Below are 26,086 nucleotides of genomic sequence, written 5' to 3' on the forward strand. Positions count from 1 at the left end.
CAGGGGTTGAACACATAGGGTTCTAGGTGCAGAATGATCAAGGTTCAACATCACCCATGTGTTGCTGGGCCTCCATAAAAAGAGGGAGAATGCCAATCACAACAACTAGGTAGCAGTCACAGACAAGTTATGAATGTGATGTTGTTAAATAATCTCTTGGAGTTTGCCATCATATATTATGCAGTCCTGTCCTGTTTTAAGCTGATCTGATACGTAAACCGACGAACAGATAAATTCACAAATGGTTCAGTTTAGTTCAGTTCAGTCACTCAGTCATGTCCGACTCTTTGCAACCCCATGGACTGCAGCATGCCAGGCTTCCCTGTCCACAATGGTTAGTCATCTTCTAAAAGGATTCTTTTTTAAAGTAATTTACTTTTTAATTGAAGGATAAATGATGTTTATACTTTACAGAATTATGTTAGTTTCTGCCAAACATTAACATGAACACTTCCAGTACATAGAACCACAAGAACCACAGAGAAAGAGCAGGCAAGTCGCATTGTGACTTCCAGCGTTGTAACATGGAAACTAAAAGGATTTTTGAATGAAAGCATTCATCGATTGGCTCCAATGGGCAAACACTTCACCTAGAACTAAATTTATATACAGTGTTGGAAGTTGCACGTGCAGTGGGACGTGCATGCTCTTTCTCCATGGTTCTATGTACTGCAAGTGTCTCTTTCCCTAGGGAAAGGATCATACGTCTATTTTCCTCTCTACTGTTAATGGGACTGATTCTCAGTGTTTTCAAAGGAAGACCTGCCCTAGAAACTAGGAAATAAACTGAAGGAGAGCTAAGCTTATCTAGAAATTCATCCTGAATACCACACAACTGACCAGTCATTTCAAATCATTAGCATGACCACCTTCCCAGTGGAATTTATAAAGAATCCAAAATGCTAAATTTTAAGATTAAAAATTTTAAGTTGAGATACCTTTCTTTCTTTTCAGATAGTCCTCATATAAGAAACAAAGTAATGGCTTTGGAGAGAGACCTGGGGTTCAATCTTGGTTTTCCCACTTACTAGCTGTTTCCTTTAAGTTTACTCAACTTCTCACAGCCTCAGCTTCCTCTCCCATAAATGGAACGAAAATGCAAGCGGATGTTTCAGCCTTGTTCTTAAAGAGAGCTCTCAGACACAAAGAAGTTCCCATCAAGAAATAAGGAAGGGCTTCCCTGGTGGCTCAGTGGTAAAGAATCTGCCTACCAATGCAGGAGACACAGGTTTGATCCCTGTTCCAGGAAGATCCCACGTGCTGTGGAGCAACTAAGCCCATGCACCACAACTGAGTCTGTGCTCTAGCCCGAGAGCTGCAACTGCTGAGCCCATGTGCTCTAGAGCCCATGGCTCTTGTTCTGCAACAAGAGAAGCCATGACAACGAGAAGCCCACACATTGCAATGAAGAGTATCCCCCACTAGCAGCAACTTGAGAAAGTCCTCACAGCAACAAAGACCCAGCACAGCCAAAAATAAATAAATAAATAAAATTATTAAAAAAAAAAAAAGATAGAAATGACTAAGAAGTCAGATGTAGATTCCACCCCCAAACATATTAAAGTCTATTAGAGACCAGATAGAAAATAGCTGTTCACTTTTGGGGAATAAATCCAAGGAAATGAGTGATGATATACAATAAAACTGGAGAATAAAGGAGTTCTAAAACGGCAGGCACTTCTCTGGTAGTCCGGTGGTTAAGACTCTGTGCTTCCACCGCAGGGGGTGCAGGTTCGATCCCTGGTCGGGGAACTAAGATCCCTCTTGCCAAGAGGCACAGCCAAAAAGTTCAAAAAAATAAAATGACAAATACAGACCCTGGATGTCTCTTGAGTTGTTGGAAGAAAAGGAGAGGTTGTGGTGGTCTGTTTAGCAAAGCCTATGAAAGGGTGGGTCTCATGAAGTGTCAGAAACACCACCACCCAAGGCACTTCTGGGGACATGCCGATCCTTGTGGGCCATACCAGCGGGTCAGCAGCCTAGATGCCCCCAAGAGCAGCATCAAAGTTTGTGCTGCATCGTGTATTGCATGGAGTGAGCGAAGGGCAATAGAGTGGTTCTTGCACTTGACAAGCAGACATAATTTGCTCTGAATGCAAGAGGATTCAAGAATCTAGTTTGTTGGATAGTACCAGGTTGGCCCAAAAGTTCGTTCAGGTTTTTACTTAAGACCGTGGAAAACAATAATGAACTTTTGGGCCAACTCAATAATAAAACTCAACTAATTACTATGAAGCTCAATTAAAAATCATAACCTAGGTTCTAAAAACGGCTTTACTGCAACTATACTTTCTGAAGAGCCTTCAGACATGAGTGATTATGTCAATATCTGACATAACTCTCACTAGGTCACCCTGCATGGTCTCCTGGCATAAGACATCAAGAACTAGGTGGTCTCTGGCAGGTAAAGCATGAAGGGAGGACGGTCTGCCTAGGTCCTGACCTCAATGCTGCATCCTGGCTGTAAGATCATTTCCAAATTAAATCTAGGATACTAAACTCTCCTCAGCACCAAAACCCAAGACTCCACTTAATAAGATCCTAAGTTGCTTCTTCCCAGAGTTAAATTCCAAGTGCCCAGGTTGATGTTTCTAATTAAGGATCCTTCCATCATCAACACCTTGGGTCACAGCTATAAATGAATTTTTAATGAATTACCAATAAGTGTTAGCTACCATAAGACAGATGAGATTACATTGAAAGCATGATCTCTATAAAGAGGTTTATATTTTATTTTCAAGATACTATACTATGGGGAATATTAATTATCACTACAAAGAGCTATGTTAACAATCCTATAATAAACTGCTTTTTCAGTACATTTCTGTTCCTATCTATAAGCATTTTACAGGTTTTCCTTCATCTTTGTTCCCATTCTTAACCAACCTTATCACTTCGAAACAAAATCCAGCCCCACTATTGTTTTTACTTTGAAGGTTTTATAAAATTGGCCAGTCTTTGTATATCCCTAAGTTGTAAAACTTTGCAAATTAATATAGTATTGGTGCACTGTCCCATAAAGGACAGAGGAAGAAAGACAGAACACTTAATACTTGCAAAATCTTTTCAAAGTATGAGTAGTCTTGCCATAATTATAAAGAAAGAAATCATTTTATTACTTTGCCAGATTACTCAGATTCAAAAGACTTGGTTGGGGAAATAAATTTCTTTTTAGCTCTAATAATAGCAAGAAAAACTGGGTATAATTATTCTGTAAGACCTTAAATTAAGAGTTGCTTAGATTTCTTGGGTCTCTTTCATGTATGCATGTTATTTTGTTATTTTCTCTTTTTTTTTTTTTTAAAAAAAAGAACTTTGGGAATCCCCTGATGGTCCAGTGGTTAGGACTGCACTTACAGTGCCAGGGATCTGGGTTCAATCCCTGGTCAGGGAACTAAGATGCTGCAAGTCACACAGCACAGTGATAACCAAAACCAGATAAAACAAAAAAAAGAACTTCAGTTAATAACTACTTCCAAAAATCACTTCATATTGTAGTTATGTGAGTCAATAAATTTTTAGTGAGTCAAAGTATGATATGAAAAGAGGAAAATTAGGGAATTAAGAGAAGTATATTCAAATTTACATTCAATTTTTGTTTCCATATTTTTGGTTTCATTGGCACTTTATTAACAAGTAAAAATTTACAGCAACATCTGATGTCAGCTGTTCCAAATGAGGTGTGAGAAGCCCTGAGGATGGATGTTTAGTAATAGGCCCACTATGTCAATAAATTAAGGCAAAGTCAGCATGAAAAACAAAAACCTACATCTATTCATTCACCCCGCATGTATTTATGGAAACCCGACTGGGTGTAGAGCTCTCAGTGAGGTGCAACAGGCAATAAAAAAAACAGGATGACAAAGCTTGTCCTCAAGGTGCTTGTAAGAAATTGTCAGAAAAATCAGGTAAAAATGCTGGCTGATCAGCATGAACAGAATGTTCTCGTTAGAGAGACAAAGCTGACACCTCATTTATAGTTTTAACGAAGATTATAGGAATGCACACAGACCCTCTGCAGAGTGGGATGATGGAAGCCTTTCAGCTTTCTCTGTTTTTTCATGGTTTGGATTTCTTTTTTTAACAAGCATGTGTTATTTTTGTAAGAAGGAAAAGAAAGAAAAATAAAAATGTTTCTATGAATCAACACTGGAAGCAAACAAGCGAACATACAATATCTGTTGACTTAGGTTGTTGGTGTCTTATGGGTGGATTTCCGTTTATTTTAAAGTTACTGTGTTTGTTTGTTGTCCTAAAAGAATTTTAATGCCAGGTTTAATTCAACAAAAAAAAAGTATGGAAAATTAAAGTTCTTCTTGGTTTGAATAAACTGCTCTATGATGCACTAGGGTTTGAAGAGGGCTCATTGCCATTTTTATTTCTAGCTAAAGAGGAGAGATGTGAAGAAGATTAAGGCGTGTTGTCTGCTTCTGTTAGTAATATACTTTCTCAGAATATGGTATCATGGCCAGTCTAAACGGAAAATGGTAGAATAAAACCCGTATCGGTCTACTTGTAATGATATATTTTGTTATCATCTATGATTAGGGTAACTCTTCTACTGTTATTAAAATGAAACGTGGTCTTTTATGATCCTCTAATTTCCAAACACTTTCATACTGTTAATATACTGCCCTAGAAAAAAAAAAAGAAAATTAAAACAATTCCTGGCTACATTGCAGCATGTTTAAGAGCTTCAGCATGAAAAGCATCATCAGCCTTGACCTTCATGTTTCCACAAGCCCCAGCCATATTAAATCCAAACAGGACCCTTCTTCACTTCAGCAAGTCCTAGTTACATCACTGGCTATTTTTCAAATTCTGTAATCTTGTTTTCAGTGTCGCTTCAGGCTGAATCATTCTTTTCAGAAGTGGCACCGATTATGATATCTCTGTAGCTTATTTACTACAACTGAACTGTCACTTTAAGTGAAAAAACTGTTGGAGAATAAGAAATTTTGTCCTAATGAAGGCTCATGTCCTCCTGGCCATGAACAAAGGCTGCCTGGTACTTGCTAGCTCCATTTAAAAACTGTATTATTTTCAAAAGTCAGTCATGGGTTTCCAAGTATACTCTAAGTGCTATTACGCTCATTGACTCATTTTTCGGGGACCAAGAGGTAGGAGGCTGGGGGTGCTTTCTGGATGCCAGTCCCAGTCCACAGCCAGGGAGGAACATTCCAGTCAGTGATTCTAGAGGAACTAAGGCTTGACCCCAAATTTCATGTTCATGGCAGCTGTGTTTTAAATTTGCCAATTCATTGACATTCTTCCTGAAAGTCACATACTTCTATTACCTAAAATTACATTTATCAGAATCCTAAATAAAGACATGTTAACATTGAGGAATAGGAAGAACTAAATTAAAAAATACATCTAGGATGTGGAACTGGACTTAAATGAAGATCCATGTATGCATGCACCTGGCTATCCTAATGTAGTGAGATTCAGACACACCTTCACAGTGTGCGTGGGGAGACACAGGGTCTTGTCTACATGTAACTGGCATGACTCCACATCACAAAACCCCAGGGAGCAGAGCAGGGTCTGGCTTCACAGTGGGTTCACTTCCACTTAGGGTGTCTTTAGAAGCAGTCAGCTGGTAAAGCAACTTCTCAACTTTGGAGAGAACTGTTTTACTTTCTTTCAAAAGAGCATCACAGCTGTATTCCTTCTGACAACTAAAAATCTAAGTAGAAATCCTATGTTGAGGAAGTTCTTAGTGTGAAATGACTGAGAGGAAAACATACTTTCATTTTCAAAGTTAATTAAGGAACGATTTCGTTTTGGTTCTGCAGCAGATCAGACTGGCTTTTAAATTCTGATTTTAACAAGTTAACATCCCCTTGAAACAGCAAGTTCTAGTGGTATTTGGGGCGGAGGGTTAAGGAGCTCATACCCAAAAGCCATGCCGGTGGGCAGATGTCCATCAGCAAGTTAAATTCACCTCTAGTTCATTGACTACAGTTTCAGCTGCATCTTTATGGAATGAAGGCAAAGCTTAACAAAGACCCCGTTAAAATGAAATGAGGCAGACCAACCTTTTATTGCACCCACAATATTTTGGTCTAGTCCTTTCCGGTTGTCATTGAGTCCTCTTTTCCTCTTCCCATTGGGTAAGGAGTTAGCCAAAGTCTTGTCATCAAAAAATGCACACACCAGTTTTCTAAACAGAAGGCTTCCTGAGCGAGTGTAGTTTGACAATATAGAGTCCAGCTGAGATTTAGGCATAAACACATCGAAGCCTTCAGCAAGTTGCACTTCTGGCTACCAAAAGAACATAAATATGTCATTAAAAGCAAGATTTGAAGTTACCAATGTTGGGCATATGTGCAACAAAAAACATCACCAGCTCTTGCAATGGCCATATATCGTGAAAACCACACAGCCTCAGCTTTGCGTGCCAGTGTTTGCAATTTACAAAACCAGTGACTAGTTGTAATTCACCAGCAAGATGCTCTAATTCCAGTATTAAGTCTCATCAAAAACAGTGCAAAGGAGTACGCTGAAAAAGCATTCTCGTCCTCAGAAAGAGTTAAGAGAAAGCTGGATAATTTCCAAAGCATTTAAGTCTAGAGCTACCCAGGGGACTTGAGACTTCTGGGTGAAATGTCTTCACTTTGTAAAGGAAGGAACTCAGGCCCAAAGAGATCATAACAAAAATGACTTAAAAAAAATAATTTAGAGGTGTTCAATTGCATTACAGTTTACAGATCACTTTCTCCTGCCTTAAATAATTTGATCTCATTTGCCTATGGACATGGGGCTACCCCAAAGGTCTCATGCTGTTTGTACTAGGCCAGTGGTTTTTAGCTGTGGAACTGTTATTTTTCCCTCCAGGGAAAACTTATGTCAACTAATGTATAAAATAAACAAAAATCCTGAACAGGTGCCCTGACCCCTGCTTTGGGGAGGGAAATCTGAAGCTCTATTCCAGAGCATCATCGGGAGACCAGTGTACCAGTACCAGTGCTTCCTGCTGGAGATTTCCTGGCTGGGGGATACTGGGTCAGAAGGCTGACAAGGGGCCTTTCAACCTGAACTCTACCATATAAGCTCAGACACTGATAATACATTCTCTATGTATATGCCATGGATGTTTACAACTCATCCTTTCATCTTTCAACCCGCTCATACCATTTCCTTTTCAAAGACTTTCTTAGCTCCTTCTTTCCCAAGGAGGCAGCTATGTACTCTTTGTCACTGCTATCTGTTTTAAGAAAAAAAAAAATTATTTATTCATTCATTTATTTGGCTGTGCCAGGTCTTAGTTGTGGCACTCAGGGTCTTCAATCTTCATTGCAGTAGTCACAATCATTTTTTTAGTTGTAGCATGTGGGATCTAGTTCCCTTACCAGGGCCCCCTGCATTTGGAGTGTGGAGTCTTAGCCACTGGACTATCAAGGATGTTCATATTTATCTGATTGTATTTATTATACTATATTATAATAACTGATTAGATTGTGGCCCTTCCTGATGCCTAGAACTCAGGCTTTATGTCTCCAGGGCCTGGAACACAGTAGGCACTAAATAAATTCTTGTTAAATAGATAAAAGTTCATTAGTCATTACAAAAACTACTAAGTCATTCACTACGGATTAGAACATGATGACTTTAAAATAGTAACTTTAGGGTGAAGAAATGCAGTTGGTAAACTTTCATTTGAAAAAAGTCAGCAGGAAATCTCACTTAAGATAGATCATAAAAGCTAATTCTTAGATATCTTATTGCAAACTTGGCTAACCTGATGCCTGCCACTTTAGATTTTCTAAATCATATGAGACATGTGAGGATTTGGGTCTTGTTTTTCTCCCGGAGAACAGGAATTATTGTTTGTCCTACTGCTTCTCAGAATGCCAGCTATGTGCACTACGCCCTGTGGTCAGAGCAAAGGGTTCAGTGCTCATGCTCAGTCACTGAGTCGTGTCCAGCCCTTTGCAACCCCACGGACTGTACCTATCCATGGAATTTTCTAAGCAAGAATACTAGACTGGGTTGCCATTTCCTGCTCCAGGGGATCTTCCTGACCCAGGGATCAAACTCCAGTCTCCCACATCTCCTGCATTGGCAGGTGGATTCTTTACCACTGGTGCCACCTAGGCTTGGGGAAAGGCTTAAATGACTCAGACTGTGTGGGGACCATCTAGGGCCCTGCTCCTCCTCCAAAGTGGAATTCTCAACTGGATTTTCCAGAAAATCATCTCACTTCCCTGCTTTGCTCTCCCATTTGGCTTTTGGTCTCTGAATGCACAGTGAATATCACTCTAAAAACAGTGTTGCCGGGTGGGCCCCTGACTTTTTGCCCCTCACTGCTGGTGATGGTCTGCAGAGGAGGCTGACGGGAGCCAGAGTCTGGGCCCCCAACTCCTGGGACAGAAGGTGTACACTTGGGCAACTCAAGGCACATTTGTTGAATGACTCAATGTAGAAATGTTAGGATTGAAGGAATTCTACATCAGAATCTGAGATAAAGTTGTATCCATAGTCACAATTTTATTTTGCACATCCTATGGGTGCCTAATTTAGACCTTTTATGCTAAATGAACTGGCCAGATTTTTGCTAAATGCTCCTATATCATTTGAAAACCACTTAAAAAGAGTCCCTGTCTACTTCATAGAAATAGCAACTCACAGCTATTTGAAGATCCGGGGGTTTGGGCGGGGGGTGGTACAGAAGCTCTTAAATTCGCAAGAGAGAAAAGGGAAAGATGAACCATGGTCTCTCATTCATGTATGTCTGCTGGACGCTGATAACCACCAAGCAGGGGTTTAAAGCAGCCACCTGACCTCTGAGACTCCTAGCACCTCCCCTTGGATTCATCGTGTAGGACTTGAACCTGGTTTCAGAGACTGACCTAGATTAGCCCACCAGGCAGGACTGGCCACTCCTTTCTTCACAGACGCAGTGTTTTCTATGAACTACATTTCTGGCACTTTTCATGATGCATTTGTTTAGTTGGGAGTTTGTGTTTCTCATCAGAACGTGTACTGTCTTTGGCATTCAGAGTGCCAAACACCCGGCTAGCGCCTGATAGATTTTTCTCAGAATGAACAAAACACTATGGAAGAATTCATTCAAAATGACTAGTATTGATTTCGAGGTCTTTTATCCCCACATAAAGGAAGTGGCTGTGGAAGTCGGCTGCGCCCCAGTCCAGCCTGCCAGCCTTCTCCTCGCAGGGCCCGTGCTGGCTGGGGGAGCAAGCTACCTACAGAACACGGCCCTGACTCAATCAATATTTACTTGGCATCCTCAGTGTGGAAGGAGTTTAAGGTTGGGCTCACTAGATGAGACAGATACATAAACCCCCATCGTACAGAGTGGAGAATGACCAACGCCGCAAGAGGGGCAAGGACCATCAGGCAGAGTTGGCTGGTGAGGGGAGAAGGGGTTTGGGTAGAGGGCGCAGGAGAGCATTTTATTAGGGCCTTGGAGGTTTTAGGATTTCAGAGAGATACAGTTGCTGTTTGCGGCATCTGCTTCGATTCCTAAAACTAAGCATCTGGAGCTTTCTGTGGAGCTGAGACTCCCAATGGGATCAGAGCAGTGTTCTGATTTCTGAGATGCTATCCCGCTGCAGAAGCTATCAATACTTTGTGCTCTACTTTCTACTATCAGATGATTGTTGTTACTTTGAAGACTTTCCTCCAGATCAAGGAACACGAACTTGCCCAGTTATGCCTCCTTTACAAAGGAGTCAGTTTTATTAGTGGAGGCAACAGCCAGGGGCAGCGGCAGAGGCCAAGGTGACTGGTCTCTGGCCCGCCCTGCTCCTCAAGTCTTTTCTTTCAAGCAGATTTCTTAGCTGGTTGTCAGCGAGCACTAGGGTGTCACAAAACTACAAAGCAATTCCTTTAAAAAAAAAAAAAGGAGTGGGGAGCCTTACTTCCTAAGACGTGAAGAATTTGATGGTTGATTAATCTCATTGTTTTACAATGAAATCTTTTTATCGCTTCCATTTTATAAATATAATCACAGTGGACCTGGTAGTGATCCACAGCTTTCTACTTACATTTAAAAACAGGTTAAAACTCTGTAATCGTATGCTTGAATCTCTTCTCTTTTTGTTTACCGTCTAGTCTAAGTGAGATCCCTCTGCTTACTGGTGATGGCTATGATAGAAACCACCATTATTCCAAATGAATATCATTTTAAAAGCTAGATTTCCTCTGACAGAATTACTGTCTGATACTCCAGCGAGGACAGACAGCTCATATACTGATTTACAGATTCTATTGATTACTGAAGTAATATGATTTTTAAATGATGACATTCAAAGTATGGGACAGGATTTACGACTCTTAGAGTCACCTTTTTAAGAGTCAAGAGTCTGAATGCCCACTATAAATTTGGATTCCCATGGATGGCTTGCCTATTTTCAGTACCTCAGCCACTTAGCACAGTAATGTATCAAATGTTGAACCTTCCTATCCAATGGTATTGCATCTTATACCCAGTGAAGTTTGGGAGGCAAAAACTGCATGTAGTCATGAGAATGCTTAAAAATGTTCCTGGACCCAGGCCTGTAGACATTAACTATCTTGTTTCTCTTCACAGTTGCATTTCAACTCTGGTCCCCCTTTGATTAGAAGTAGGTGGGATCAAGATCTAGTTTGGTGGGGGGGGATCCTATAACACCTGGTAAATTAACAGATTTCCCCAGGGACTTTCCAGGTGGTCCAGTGGTTGAGTCTGCATTTCCACTGCAGGGGTCTGGGGTTTGATCCCTGCTTGGGGAACTAAGATCCCACATGACACAAGGTGTGGCTAAAAAAGAAAAAACATTTTTCCCCTAAGTCTGAGTATATGACTCCCCTGTATAATCTAAAGAAAAATACATAAAACAATTTTGAGATCATACAAATTAATCACACAGGCAATATTTCTGATACTGGCTATTTTATGTAAGGCATTGTTGGCTGCAAATTATAGGAAGACACGTAAAAAGCGACATATAGTCATCAGGTTAAAGTAAGTAGAAGTACAGGAATATTCATATTGGGCATTAGTCCCAGATTTTCAATCTCAAGTTAATTAACTATACACAACATTTTGTAAACTTGACTTGCTACCTAGTCAAGTTTCAGACTGGCTCAAGATTGAAACCTATAAGAAAACTATGGATGAAAAGGTAAGGAGTCTTTTAAGTATGACTAACTGCATTTGAACTGAAAATGTATAACAAAACTCATAAGAACAGTGAATTCAGTCCTTCTGTTCATAACATTATTATATACAATGATCCTTTATTCTCATTTAAGAGTTTATTTAGCAGTGCACTAGATGTACTTCTAGGAAAACAAGCTTTAGTTTATGAAAATTAAAAAAAAAAACCCACAAAACCCTTTCATAACTGATTTTGTTTTGCTCGCAAATGTGATCTGCCTCTCTTTGAGAAATACTGAAAATGTTTCCTCTAACTCAGGTCTGCTCCAGGTAGATTTAGCCAGTGTTACTGTCACTATTTATTAAGCCATGCCAAGATCATGGCCAGTCAGTTGGGTAGGCTCAAGAACCCACGGGATTGAAAGGCAGACCTGATTTTATTGGTTCAGCTGTCACAGCACAAAACAGTGTGGCCTGTGGACGCGGCAGAGCCACGAACCACTGCTTCGATGGGGCACAGTGGGTGGACCCATTGTGTAAAAAGGATGTTCTGTAATGAGGAAAAAATGCTCAGGCAGGAGTTGTATCAAAAAGTATACATGATCTCTAGACTAGTCTACACTGAATGTTGAATAGGGTGATAATTACCAGGAAGTCATTAAAGAGCCAATCCTTGATCGAATTTTATTCGACAAAATGTTGGCAGAATTTAAAGTTAGAAAAGAAAACACAGGGGGGCACTCACTGGAGGTCCAGTGGTCAGGACCCACCCGGTGCTTTCACTGCCCAGGACCCAGGGTTCAATCCCTGGTCAGGAAACTATGATCCTGCAAGCTGCAAGGTGTGGCTAACTAACTTAATTAATTAACTTTAAAAAAAGTAAGGGAAAGGTAATAGTTTGAAAATGACTCCACGCACTTGCATAATGAGATATTGCGAAGTCTTTCTTTCAGAAATGTTTTCAGTGCCTTCCTTTCTCAGGTGGTAAATTAATGGCTCTGAGGACTTGGGCTTGATTTATGCTCATGCTATTTGAGCCAAAATGTTTCATAAGATTTCAACCACTGTGGTCTAATTTCTCCCATCACAACTCCATGGAAACTGCTCTTTGGAGAAAATGGCCACCTCTGAGAGCCTGTCCTTAACCCCCCGGGCAGAGGACAGCTCCGCTTACATCCTATTACACTGTGATTACTGCTTATGTGTTTTCCTCATATGGTCCCTGAAGGGCGAGGACTATTTCATTCATTTCAGTAGCCCTTGACAATGGTGCAGTAATTAGCATGTCCATCCCGCATTACATGGGTTTCCTAATTCAATTCTTATCATCCTATGAAGCAGTCACTTTCCTGATCCCCAATTTGCAGATGCAAAAACTAAAGTTTAGAGAGATTAGGTAACTTGTTAAGATTATCCAGCTAATAAGTGGTGAAGCAGGGCTGTGAACCCAGGCAGTCTGCACTAGAACTTTAACTCTCAAGCATACACTGCCTTAAATTTCAACATGTCAATGAATAAATTAAAAAATTGCTTGCTTGATGGATCTGCTTTACCAGTTCCCAGTGGGTTACTTTACTTATTGGGCTATGAAGAAATTAAGAAAACAGATTCTGAATTCAGTAGCTATTTATGTTGAAAGCACCAGTGCATTTTAAATTATTTAAGAATGACATAAACATTAACAAAATTATCTTAAGTTGATGAATATGTAGCTGTATCTTCTGATAACTTCTGTGTGATCTGGGATTACTGGAAAATATTCATAGTAACTACAGAAAATAGAAAAACATTTTCTATGTTTTTAAAAAATATTTAAAATATTTTAAAAAACTGATCTTAGTGTTTCATCAAGGCCAAACAATAAGCCAAACAGGAAGCAACAACAAGGAAGTAAACCTAAGCCATGTGTATCTACCCTGAAAAAAAAAATCAATAAATCCAACTAGGTAGGGAAAACTGTCAAACATTTACACCTGTCTTCTCTGAGTCCTGATAGAATACTGGGTTGGGAACTCCTAAAGAAAGAATTGAATATTGTATTTAAATCTGAAATTTGGTTTGGGGTTTCTGTTTTTGCTTCTGTGCAGTTCAGATTTCAGTTTTATTTAATGCACTAACTTAAAATGGGTCAAGTAATCCTGCCCCCAGAGAGAACCACTTCTGGCCACTCTCTTTTAAAAAATACAATTAGTTCATGTGTATTTGCTCAAGTGTATATACCTGTATGTTTACTTAACAAAGTTATATTTATCCCTATAAAGGTACTGCTATGGTTTAAGAAGGAAGCAATATTTACTGAGAGCTTAAAAAGGTACCAGGTACTATTTTAAGTGCTTTACATAGATAATGTCATTTAATTCTTCCAGCTGGCCCACCCTGTGAGGTCAGCACTATTATTACTCCCATTTTACTCCGGGAAAACTGAGGGAGGTGAGGGTGGGTACCTTTGTCAGGGTTACACGCTGGGCTTCTAGCCTGGGCATCCTGACCTCAGAGCTATACCCTTGACCATGAAGGTCTCCCCTGGAAACTTCCAAGTAAACAGCATACACGGGGACTTCCCTGGCGGCCCAGCGGTCAGGTCTCTGTGCTTCCTCTGCAGGGGGCATGGGTTCCATCCCTGGTTGCGGAATTTGGATCCTGCAAACTGTAGGGTGTGGCCAAATAAATAAATAACCCAAACCAACCAACCAGCCAGCATACAGAGCCACAGTCTAACCTTTCTCTTCTCCTTTGTGTTACCATCATCTCATGAACAGTTAGCGGTGGTCACACACAGAACTGGGCTAGCGAATGCGCTGAGTCGAGCACTTGGTGGATAGGGTACACTCAGCCCTGGTCTGAGAACCAACTCCACCTCTGACTGCGTGGGCTCGAGCAGGCTACTTAACCCTTTATGCCAGTCTTTTCATCTATCAATCTTTTTTTTTTAATGTATTTATTTGTCTGCGCCAGGTCTTAGTTGTGGCATGTGGGATCTAGTTCCCTGACCAGGGATAGAACCTAGGCCCCTGGCATTGGGAGCATGGAGTCTTAGCCACTGGACCATCAGGGAAGTCCTTCCTCATTTATAAGTTGAGGATAATAATAATACCTCAAAGAGTAAGGATGAAATCTGAAAAATTACTTGGCAAACACGACTACAACTACTATTATTGTTATTATTTTTTTATTTAATCCCTGCCCTTAAGAAGCCAAGGGGGAAGGAGGGAAAATCACATTAAATTGAGGAGAGGGTTCTAATTAAAGCCAAGTCCTAGAACCAAAGTTCTATAAGGTGATTTCATGTATTGTGGTTAATGCAGTGGAGGATGCATGGCTGTTTACTGAGCACCTTTTCTGGGCCAGGCACTGGGGCAGGGTTCCCTGCGTGCCCTAGATCACTGAGTACGGACAACAGTCTGAGGTTCTCACTGCGGTTAGTGCTGACTAGGATGCCCTGCTTTTCCGCACTGAGCAGGGCTACCCATCAGGTGTCAGGGGCTCGCTGGTCCTCCTGCAATGATCCATAGTCCCTCATGTTCCTGCTTGTGTCCAGACACACAAATTTGTATTTGGGCAATGCTAAAAGCCACAGCATAAAAAAGATAACTTCATACATTGTGAACTTTAAACAATTTACGGTATTTTTTTTTTTTAATTTAAAAAGCAATATAGGAGCGTCCCTGGCAGTTCGGTGGTTAAGACTCTGCGCTTCCACTGCAGGGGGCACAGGTTCCATTCCTCGTCAGGGAACTAAGATCCCACACTCTGCAAGGTGTGGCCAAAAATAAATAAATGACTTTTTAAAAATTCTGATTTAAAAAAATTTTTTTCTTAAAAGTCAATAAAGGCACAGGTTTTATGTATCCTTTTTTCCATTGCTTCCAGCTCTAATATTTTTCCTGCGCTTCAAACATCTACTGGACTTTTTGAGGATACTCAACCTCCTGTCACTTCCCATTTGGAAATGAAGGCCTGCTCCTGCCTTCCCTGTCTCAGTTAAGGAAGTCAGTACTGACTAACCTCATTTTCTAGGATAGACATGTGGGGCTTGCTTCTCCCAAGGCACCAGGTCTCCCGTGGGGGGTACCTCCTGGGCGCCTCTCATTTCTCTGTCCCTTCACTGCTCATGGCTGGACTCTACCCATCTCTTGCCTGGCTGCCTGGAATTATCTGTCTCCTGGTCTCTGGTCTCTTCTCTGTGTTGATCAGTCATCCACAAGGCGCTTCCAGATTCCAGTCTAAACACGGATATGACTATTCCTCTACTTGAAGCCTGCAGTGGCTCCCTAGTGCCCACAAGATAAAAAAGCCAAGGGCCTCGGATAACACGCTGGGGCTTTCACTGTCTGATACACTGTTGAGCCCACATTCACGTGATCATGTGCTACCAGCTCAGCCACAAGGCTGCTTCAGCCACACTGGCCCACCTGCCCACTCCTACAATTCTGGACCTAATCTTCCCAACACTGGGTATTTTCAGAGCCTGTCTTCAGATACATAATGCCCATCTACTTACATATAATCCTGCTTTATTACTTTTTCTCCAATCAGTTTTATAGAGGAATTCCTATAAGATTATTATCTATTTTCTATTTTCTCCTCTGGACTTCCACCAAAGTGTAAAAGGTTCATAGCTAAGGAATAATAAAAGACGAGAAGGGTGTCTAAATTTAGACACCTTTAGCACTGATGGACCCACCACCTAAGGGGCCAACAGCCTCACCCACGCCAGCAAGACTCTGAGGACAGTTTCCAGTGATGGGACGCGCTGTGTGGTTCTCTAAGGGCAGTTAGTTTCCATTCAGCAGATGAATCAAAGGGCGGAGCAGTTGGATAAAGTAAAGATAACATCTATATACAGTTTGTGCTTTTTTTTTTAAGAAGCATGTTATTCTTTTATCAAAGATAGTTAGCCCCTGAGTCTTCATGAACAATTCTGAATGTGCTTTATTAAATTTAATAGTTCTTGTTAGCAAAACTCATCATGAATAAAAAGCAAATTACTTTTTTTGGCATTCTGATATTGGTAAAGGAAAGTTCTGTTTCACTAATGTACATATAGCCTTTATCAGATCTTTCTCAGTTTATCTCTGAAGTATGTTTAGAGCTTAAAATTTTTAAAAAGGAGGAAGTTCAGTGATTAGCATGAGATTGACTCATTTAGAAGATGATTTTCACAACTCCAGTGGTTACTTCTGATACACTAATGCCTATCACAGAGAGAAGGCTCTAAATAATTCAAGAAAAATATAAAAGTATTGTGAAAGCTGCTTCAGGCTGAATGTACTTTGTGCTGGGGTATCATCTGCCTCTGCTTCCAAATGTGTGACTGACATGGGTTTTGAACCTAGGGCCTCAGCTACAATAACCACCGGATAGGATGAAATGAATCAGCTAGTCCAGGGTGGAAGGCTGTCACCATTAATGATTTTCTAAGGCTAAGTTTTTAGTTTGGAAGAACTTCTTAACAATCGTGCATGTGTTCATGGATAAAAAACAAACATGAACTCTTCTCATCAAGGAGGGGATAAAAGTTCAAGTGATTTTCTAGTCTAAAAAAGTCATGAGAAGATCATTTTCATTGCCTCCCTTTATTAAAGACCCAAGCTAGCAGCTTGTCTTTCTCCAACATGAAAGGAATGCTGTTTTAAAATAGCAATGTATTTCTTATTTAAAGTTGAAGAGTAGGACCACACTTGCATCCTATATAGGCCTGTGGGAGTTCTCAGCAGGGTTCTCATCCTATGCCATCTGGTAATAATAGCCCACTCGTTCTGGTTTATTTTAGGAACTCTCCCAACAAGTTGGGGTTCACAGCATCAGCGTACTCATAAGACACTAAGGCGAGTTCGCCGTGGCCGACAGAACACGTCGCTAAGTTCGTTTACGGCCGTGTGACTCTAAAATGTTAAGTCCGACGGTTGTCTTAGATGTCATCCAGTATCTCGGGCTGTGACGACCTTCAAGCTATGATATTAAAATAGAAAAGCCTTTGCAGAATGTTAACCTATCATTACACAGACTCAATGGCACGGCACTGCAACCTAATTAGCAGTGTGACTTGCATCCTTGCATCTATAAAATAGAATTAGCGTGAGCACTGCTTTTTTTTTTTTTTTATTATTAGTTTGTGTTTCTAGAAAGGTGTGACCTTATCTGTAGGGTTCTGCTCATTTATGTCCATCTACAAAGGATTTAATTACATTCTTTTAGCTCTCTATGCTGAGGAAATTGAAAACGGCCGCTTCAAAATTACAAATGTTAACGAAATTAGTGAAGAGAATATTTACTCCATCACCCTTCTCCTTTCGGAGAGAATGGAAACATGCTGAGGTAAATAAGGCCTAAGATTTTCAGAAGAGAAAATTCTGGGCAAGGAGAGCATTAAGAGTTCTCCTTTCCTCTTTCCCATGTGTATTTTGCAAGTTTCTCTGGTTTTCTTGGGCAGAACTAGTGAAGGGCAAAGTGTATAAATATGGCACAGTGTCTGAAAGTTACATATTAGCATCAGCAGCTAGAAAACATCAACTTACATCGGAGGCTGGTGATTCGAGCACGATGCCAAATCCTAGAATGTGGTTCTCCCCAGGAGAGGGGTGCTCGGCCGCGGGGAGACTGGAATTCTCGGGGGCCCCTGCAGCCTTCTTCTCAGCTTCCAATGCACTGGGCTTCTGTTTCACAGTGAGAGGTTCCACAGTCTTTGGGGGCACTTTTTTCTTTTTATTTCTCTTGCGTGAGACGGCAGTTCGCTGGGAGCAGATAAGGGAAATTGGGGGTTGTTGTCTGTTTTGGGTTCCAACTGTGAACAACAAACAAAAATATGGTACAGCCATGTGTGTCTAACCTAGGAGAATATTCTTGCTCCATCAACTGAGGCTGAAATGGGTTCACTGGACGATGAGGCACATCGAGATCAACCTCACGCTAAACCTGAGCGTGACCAAATGCTGCCTCAAAAGGTCTATGGGCAGAAAAAACCCAAGAGAAAACTCTCCTCCAAATCCTGGTGGCTAATTGATTACCTGGTGGGTAATCGTAAGGAGGAAAGGATGATGAGCTATGAGAAAACACTGAAGCATGATTTTACACATCACATGACATTTTTGTATTACCAAGAACCCCAGAACTTAAATTGAGGTGTAGACATCCATGTTTTTTGAAAAGCCAATCTCGGGAATATTCCACTTGAGATTAAACTGATTGGTAGCCAGCAACCTATAGGTGCCGAAATCAACAAAAGTCGGGCAACGATGCTCATTTCGGCAAGTCTGATCAAAAGCATCACTTGAGAATGACCAGTAAGCATGTGGGCTAGGTCTGTTGGTCAATTTCAGGTCCAGTTACTCCTGCCCCACAAACCAATAAGGTCCACACATCAGCCATCTCCACACACTATGCTACTGGGTTCTGACCAAGCTGTTTCCCCATAACTCAGTTTTATGGAGCTGAAAAACAGGAAAAATATAGCTCAGTACAAGAAGAACAAATCAGTAAGGTCCAGGAATGGTCTGAGCTCCAAAGACGAGAAGCGCTGATTGAGAAATGAGTGCTGATGCTGAATATATACTTAAGGGAATCAAGGATGGTAATTAGAGTTCTCAGAGGTGCCCTTCAAGAAGTAGTGCTTGTTAACCATTTAAAAATACTCTGATGGAAAGTGGAAAAATGGCGTTATTACTTAAATCTTCATGTGTTAGTATGTTTTTTAAAAATATGACCACAGCTGCTTTTTCACAGAAATACAGCTTTAAAAATAAGCCAGATGAAAACCTAAAGATCTTGACATGCACACAATATGGATCTTTTCTTATCAGGTTGTAAATGGGGAATATCTGTACTCTGAACTTGATATCTGCATCTCTAGGCTGGACAGAAATTTATAAATAAGTATTAGAAACACACTACTTGCACTGCAGATGAGCACTGAAAAGTTTTTTTAATCACTCATGCAGTAAGTAGTCTCGCTCACTGGTTCTCAACCTCAGCTACACATTAGTCTCACTGGATTCACCTTTAAAAAAAAGAAAAAAAAAAAAAAAGCCAGTGCCTCAGGCTCAATCCAGACTAACTGGGATTGGAATTTCCCAGGGAGATGCCTGGGTATCGGGATTTTTTTAAAAGCTATTCCAGTGATCCCCAATATATAAGCCGGACTGGAACTTTTCTCTGTTAGGTCTGAATTTTCAGCTGAGGTTAGGTCTCCATTTGGAAAGTTAGACAACTGAAGCAGTTATCAATGACCTAGGACTCCAGCCTCACCAAGCCTCACTTTCCAAAATTAAAAGCGAAAATGTTTTGCGTTTAAAGAACACAGGGTCTGAGGTTTTCTTCTTTTTCTGCAAGTCTGGACAGAGCTGTGTTCTTTCGAATCAGATCTTATCGCTTGATCTTATTCCTTGCCTTCTCCCAGAAGTAAAGGTGAAACTTTCTAAGTCGAAGGTAAATCTACATTTTACAGGTAATAAACCTTAAGTCAATCTACTCACTCAACACAGACCCTTCAGTTTAAGAAAATTAAAGGGGACTAATTTATTCAGTTTATCCTCTGGGATCCCTGTCAGCTCTGGGGTCGTTTACTGCCCTAATCTGCAAAGGTTCATAAAAGGAAACAGGGTGACATAGTGGCATTTACTTAATAGATTCTCAAAAGGCTTCAGTCAGGGATTTAAATGGTTGCAATTTGTAGTTTGCCATTTTGGGAGTAAGGAGCTTAAGTAACAAAATAAATCATTACCATTTCATACGCATATTTTCTTAAGTGCTAACAAATTCTTCCTCTGAGGAAAGAAATCTGTACAGAATGAAGTAACCTTTCTTTCTGAGCTCCTTATTTAGGAGATGTTAGCCTCTGCTGGGTTAATAAGAACACAGATTATCCTTGTGGAACAAGGTGAGTTAAATGCTTACTGGCCTGACCAAAATGCTTTTTATTTTTTCCCTTGGGATAAGACTAAATCCAGTGCATAAAATTAGATGTTGCTTCTCAGAAAGCCTTTTGCTCATTTTACTTGCACGTGGTCTTGGGTGACTGATATGTTTAAGTATTAAGCTTTTTAAGTATCAAACCACATCACTGAATATTAAAATTTTACTAGAATTAACTAAACGGCACCAAGGACGATTTCTGAGCTGTCTGAATGCCTTTACAGTGGAAAGGGGGGAAGTTAGTTATATATGACTGGGCCATTTTCCAGCTTCAAGAGCAGTTTTCCCTGATGAAGTGGAAGGCTTAATGAAATGATTTATTATTTTCTGTTGCTGTTGTTCAGTCGCTAAGTCGTGTATGACCCTTTGGGATCCCATGGACTGCAGCACGTGAGGCTCCCCTATGACAAAAAAAGCGTTTTCTCCCCTAATTTTGGAGACTAGAAATCACAGCCACTATAATTAGGACTTAGACTTCCAGACTTCTAAGAAATGCTCCAGGTCTTCGTAACAACACTCACAAAATAGCTGAGGCTCAGATCATGCTTTACCGAGTTCAGTTGCATTTACTATCTCTTCTATTTTCAAAACAACCCTGTGAGTTAGATATTAATACTCTAGTTACAGATGAGAAATCTGAGGTTCAGAGAAGTCACCCAAGCTAAGACAGGAGAAACTGGAACTCTGACCCTAAAATGCAAGTTCACTGCTCTTCGGTTCCTCAACTTGTCTAACAGGAGTGAGAACAACAACAACAAAAAAAGCATCGTGTAAATAAAAAGACAAAACCAGAGTTGTCTCTGAGCCTCTCTGACCTGAATGTTAGGGAGAAAAGCCACAAGCAGAGCCCGAGGGCCAACGTTTCTTGTCAGCTGATACTCTGGAATCTACCAGCAGAGCCCAGGCTTCCTAAGGGCTCCTCTGCATGTACAGAACTGCTTGGCTCCTCACCCATCACAGGGAGCCCAGGGTGGGAGGCAGGGTGGGCTTGTGCAGAAGTGAGGGTTGTAAGATGCACACAGCCCCCCAAACCGAGCCCCTTAGGAGGGAAGATGAGCCATTCTCACCTCCTTCCCCATCACGAACCTCCTTGTCAATTTACACTAGGGAGAGGAGCCGAAGGGCTCTGCCCGCCTTCGGGTGTAATTGTTTCAAAGTTTAATTAGCTGACATTTGTGAAGGACCAGGAGCACATGTACAGAAGGACTGAGCAGTGTCAGCCAGAAAGCATCTGTGACGCTGGCTAACAGGAAGGTGGGTTCTGGAAAAAACAGAGAAAAATGGATGCTTGAAGAAGTACCCCATCAACTATACTTCCATAAAAAATTTGTTAATTAAAAAAAAAAAAAAAGGAAACCTTGCTGGTGAGACAGCAAGGTGGGAGGCACAGTGTAATCAAAGCATAATGAATATCCCCACTGAAGAGCCTCCCTCTGAGGCCGGACCTGCATACCTGCCTGAATCTGTATCAGTTTCCGCATGGTCTTGAGCTCTTGGAGGATGGCCTGCAACGTCGACTGGCAGTTACAAGTGCAGCAGTTGGATCCAGCTGATGAATTCACCACTGGAAGTTCTCCTGAGCGGGAAAGGAGAGAATGATGGCCGCCAAGCAGCAGCAAGATTATAAAGGGGAAAATAAGCGAGGTACCCGGTGATTTTCACAGCCTGGAGGTTGGGGTCTGACTTTAGCTGACTGTCCGGGTTTCTCCCGTCAGGTGTGTGTCGTATCACAGGGCGGCGGAGCCTGTGTGGACGGACACACACAGTTTGCTGCCACCCCAATTCATCTCAGATAACGATACAGAAAACATTTACTAAGAACACACTTGTGCTACTTTGCACAAAAAAACTAGCTCTGTGAACAGCCTTTATCTAAAACCAAACAAACCGGGTAGCTGCACATGTCCTGAGGGTTCATACTGAGAATTAAATGTATCTAACTATTTAAAAGATAGTTTTAGCATTAACCATGTGATTCCAAAAATTAAGAATTGTCAACACATTGCTTCTGTGCTGGGTGTGGTGTGTCTGGGTGGGGGGAAGCGGGGGCAGCAGGGCCTGGGAGGGTCCATGTGAACTGAGGGTCAGAGGCTGCTGCTGTGTTGGCTTTTCCCCAGCTTCATAAAGGAGTGCCCTTCTACATCTTCCATTCCCAGTTCTTCAGTTTCATTTTAGTCTCGTTTTCACTGTTTGAAAGTGAAAGCCGCTCAGTTGTGTCCAACTCTTTGCGACCCCATGAACTATACAGTCCATGGAATTCTCCAGGCCAGAATACTGGAGTGGGTAGCCTTTCCCTTCTCCAGGGGGGTCTTCCCAACCCAGGAATCGAACCCAGGTCTCTTGCATTGCTGGCGGATTCTACCAGCTGAATCACAAGGGAAGCTCAAGAATACTGGAGTGGGTAGCCTATCTCTTTTCCAGGGGATCTTCCCGACCCAGGAATCAAACCAGGGTCTCCTGCATTGCAGGCAGATTCTTTACCAACTGAGCTATCAAGGAAGCCCTTGTCACTGTTTAATACATCATAAAATTTTCCTCCTCTGTTTCACTTACATGTAAACAAATATCTTCCTGTTATTGCTGGAATAAAACGGGACATTTGGAAAAACATGCTTTCAGTACAGTAGCCCTGGCCTCAGTATCCAAGTTCCCTTAAAGGGGATCAGGATAAGAGACTGCTCTCACTTGGGTTTTTTCATAGGTGGAAGAGGGAAGTTCTAAGGTTTTGGTCCGGTTATATTCTTTACTATACATTAAATGTAATTTACATCCTGCAATATGCATTCTTTGCAAATATTAATTATTAAAAGTTTCACCACAGCAAAACTATGGAATACTTAATGTGTGGAGCAGCACAATTATGTACATTCAGAGTTGTAGCAAAATGAGATGTTACAACTTTAAAACTACAAATGATTAAATTAAAACTCCAGTGAGATACCAAATGTATTCTGATAAAAAATACGCCATTAACCCAGAAGTATTTTAAAACAAATATGGGGGAATTTAGGTTTGTAACTCTGACCATTACTCATATTTTCCAAAGTAAACCCACCATCCTTGTTGGGGCCTGGAAAATAGAACAGTATTCACCCAATACTTTCTGATGGGGCGCTTATTAGTTTCATAGATTCCTGAGGCCATTTTATTTCTCTAGTCATTTCTCCCACAGCAGTAGAGTTAGGAGGACTTTGTGAATATTCCTAGTCACTATTCCAAGTCTGTATCATTTTAGAGGACAAAACCAATCCTTCTCAGCTTGTTATAAATCATTTTCTAATTTTAAAGAGAACTGCCTTTTTATTTTTATGGAGGACTCTTTAAAGAGCCATCTCTTTCTAACCTGGAAGCACGCCAGCATGAGAATCTGATATTGGCTTATGTAATATTAAGAGAGACAGAAGACACCCATACATCTCTTGGGGTCCTTCCCTGTCTCTTCAGCAGTAGCTAGTGATGGCTTTTCATACCTTTGAACTGGTTATCACAAACTGTGCTTAAAACAAAACATACAATCACAATAGTTCTCTTTTTCTTGAAGGATGATGATTGGGGCGGGGAATCCTTAACTTTTTAAAGAAACTAGAAATGCGTTCTTCCTTTCTTCTCATTCCCTTTGTTAAAACTACAGATCTGCACATCTGTATCTAATTTATAACACGAATAACGATCAGTGTTACTGGAGGGAAAATTAACATGAATGGAGAAATCAAGTTTTTCCTTACGCTTTGGGGAAAAAAAAAATTGCCATTTGAGTTTTTCCCCCTTAACAATTAGGAATTTAAAATAGATAACTAAAAAAAACTAAATTAAAAAAATAGATAACTAATAAGAACCTACTGGATAGCACAGGGAACTCTACTCAATACCCTATGGTGACCGACATGGGAAAAGCATCTAAGAACGAGTGGATATATTTAAGTGCATCGCTGATTCACTTTGCTATACACCTGAAACTAACACAACACTATAAATCACCTATACTCCAAATTAATTTTAGAAAACCCATGAGGAATTTAAATTAAGGAAATTTTACTTTAAAGGAATAATTTTCAACCTGAATGAAGCAAGTTGTAACATATGGATCATTTGGGTCAGGAGCTTGAATGGGAGGTTAAAGTCAAGGTGTCACTTGACTGGTGGGTTCATCAGTCCTCCCTTTAAGTGACTCGCCCCGTAATGAAGAAAGCCCAGGACTTAGCAAGGGGATGTGTTAATAATACACCACGTGACCAGGAAGCCTCTTTGAAGGACACAGTGGAGCTCTTTCTGCCCTAACGTTCAGTTGTTTGTGACAATGATATCCGTATCTCAGCCATTGATGGCTTTGACTTCTTAAAGAGCTAAAGTGTCTATCAAGAAACTATCCCTTCTAATAGAGAACCCCCAGTTTTTCCTGCATCTCAAGTCTAGATTTTTTTTTATGCTCTTTTTCTTTTATGTCTTCCCTGGCTTTTAAAATAACTCAATTAAGGTAGGCAATTAAAGGAGGGTTTACTATATTGAACTCAAAGAACACACTGAATGTTTATAGACAGAAAACACATTGCGACGACTGTGAGTGTCTGATGAGGGCCATACCGTTGGAGCTCCCAGCAGGGTGGGGCTGGCTCTGGAAGGTTCGGGAGCGGGTGCCGTACTGCCCTGAGAACTGCCCGCTCTGGGGTGGCAGCTCATTCCACGTGCCCCGGGAAGACGGGTGGAGGCTCTGGGGGGCCTCTGCAGAGTTCAAACGCTGAGGCCAGATCACATCCAAATCCTGGGGTTCCTCTTTAAGTTTCTCCCCCTCCTTGCCCACACGCTGATATATCCTCCCAGCGCTGTCATTCAGTAATCTTCTCATTCCTGTAATTTGTTTTTTAATTTCCATGCTTTCATCTCCTAATGGAAACAGGGCCAGAGACAGCACTGTAAATTAGTGAAAGAAAAAATAATCCACTACCAGAAAAGAAAAACAAAAAACGAGACACCACTCCTTCCTTCTTTGGAATCAGGGGAGGATTTACTGACTCCAGATGCAAGCTTCTCTTTTAAGAATCTTCTTTCCTCAGAGCATTATTATTTTTTTTTTTTGAACCAAGGTATCTGTATTGCACCGAGGGTGCTTAATAAATATTACTTAAAGATGACTGAAATTATACAGATATAAAATATTTTCTAGAAATAATATCATTAAAGGATGCCCAGATCTATTAGGGGCTATTTCACACATGCATGCATGCTTGCTCAGCCTCTCAGTTATGTCCAACTCTTTGTGACCTCATGGACTGTAGCCCGCCAGGCTCCTCTGTCCATGGAATTCTCCAGGCAAGAATACTGGAGTGGGTAGCCATTCCCATTTCCAGGGGATCTTCCCGACACAAGGATTGAACCCTCATCTCCTGCATTGGCAGCTAGGTTCTGTACTGCTGAGCCACAAAGGAAGCCCACTGTAAACATACTGTCTTCTTAAATTGTCATCAGCCAGTAACTTTACAAAGGTTAAGGGAAGTAGTCTTTTCTTCTTATTCTCTAATTTGGGTTTTAAAATAAAAGTCTAATGCCAGAGTACACACTCAGAGTCACTCTACTAAATGCTTGAAATTTCAACTATGAAAGAAGGAAAAGGCCCACAGAAAGCATCTACTAGGAAAACATAGCTCCTACAAACAAATCTAGCACATTTATTTATTTATTTTTAATTTTTGGCCACATCTGTGCAGCATGTGGGATCTTAGTTCCTGACCAGGTATCAAACCCACGCATCCTACATTGGGAACTCCAATTGGGAACATCCTACATTGGGAGTATTAACTACCAGACCACCAGGGAAGTCCTGAGTACATTTAATATAATTATGTTGTAATGCCCTCAGCATATTAGCCAGATTTCTCTATCACACTGGTAACTGCACAATGAATATAGGTATTTTGCATTGTCTAGTTAGATATTTAACTTATTAATACACAAATACATTACTGAATGTAATGGAGAAGGAAATGGCAACCCATTTCATTATTCTTGCCTGAAAAGGTCCACGGGGTCACAAAGAGTCGGACATGACTTAGCAAACCTAACAACAACAGTAAC

The 26,086-nt window shown here is 40.9% G+C and overlaps 1 protein-coding gene across 8 annotated transcripts in view; it reads right to left on the bottom strand.

Annotated features, from left to right (window-relative positions):
* The window catches only part of BEND7 (BEN domain containing 7), an 86,248-nt gene that overhangs the window by 30,849 nt on the left and 29,313 nt on the right, over window positions 1-26,086 (bottom strand). For 6 of the 8 annotated variants that reach the window (XM_043884025.1, XM_043884026.1, XM_043884027.1 and 3 more), the window contains 4 exons: window positions 24,599-24,898; window positions 21,471-21,593; window positions 17,626-17,891; window positions 6,042-6,267 (listed from right to left, as the gene is read on the bottom strand). In XM_043884025.1, the coding sequence (XP_043739960.1) occupies window positions 6,042-6,267; window positions 17,626-17,891; window positions 21,471-21,593; window positions 24,599-24,898 (915 nt within the window). The remainder of the gene's footprint in view (window positions 1-6,041; window positions 6,268-17,625; window positions 17,892-21,470; window positions 21,594-24,598; window positions 24,899-26,086) is intronic. The other 2 variants (XM_043884029.1, XM_043884030.1) reach the window with 1 other exon arrangement.

This window comes from Cervus elaphus, chromosome 23 (genome assembly GCF_910594005.1).
Source record: "Cervus elaphus chromosome 23, mCerEla1.1, whole genome shotgun sequence".
Lineage (NCBI taxonomy): Eukaryota > Metazoa > Chordata > Mammalia > Artiodactyla > Cervidae > Cervus > Cervus elaphus.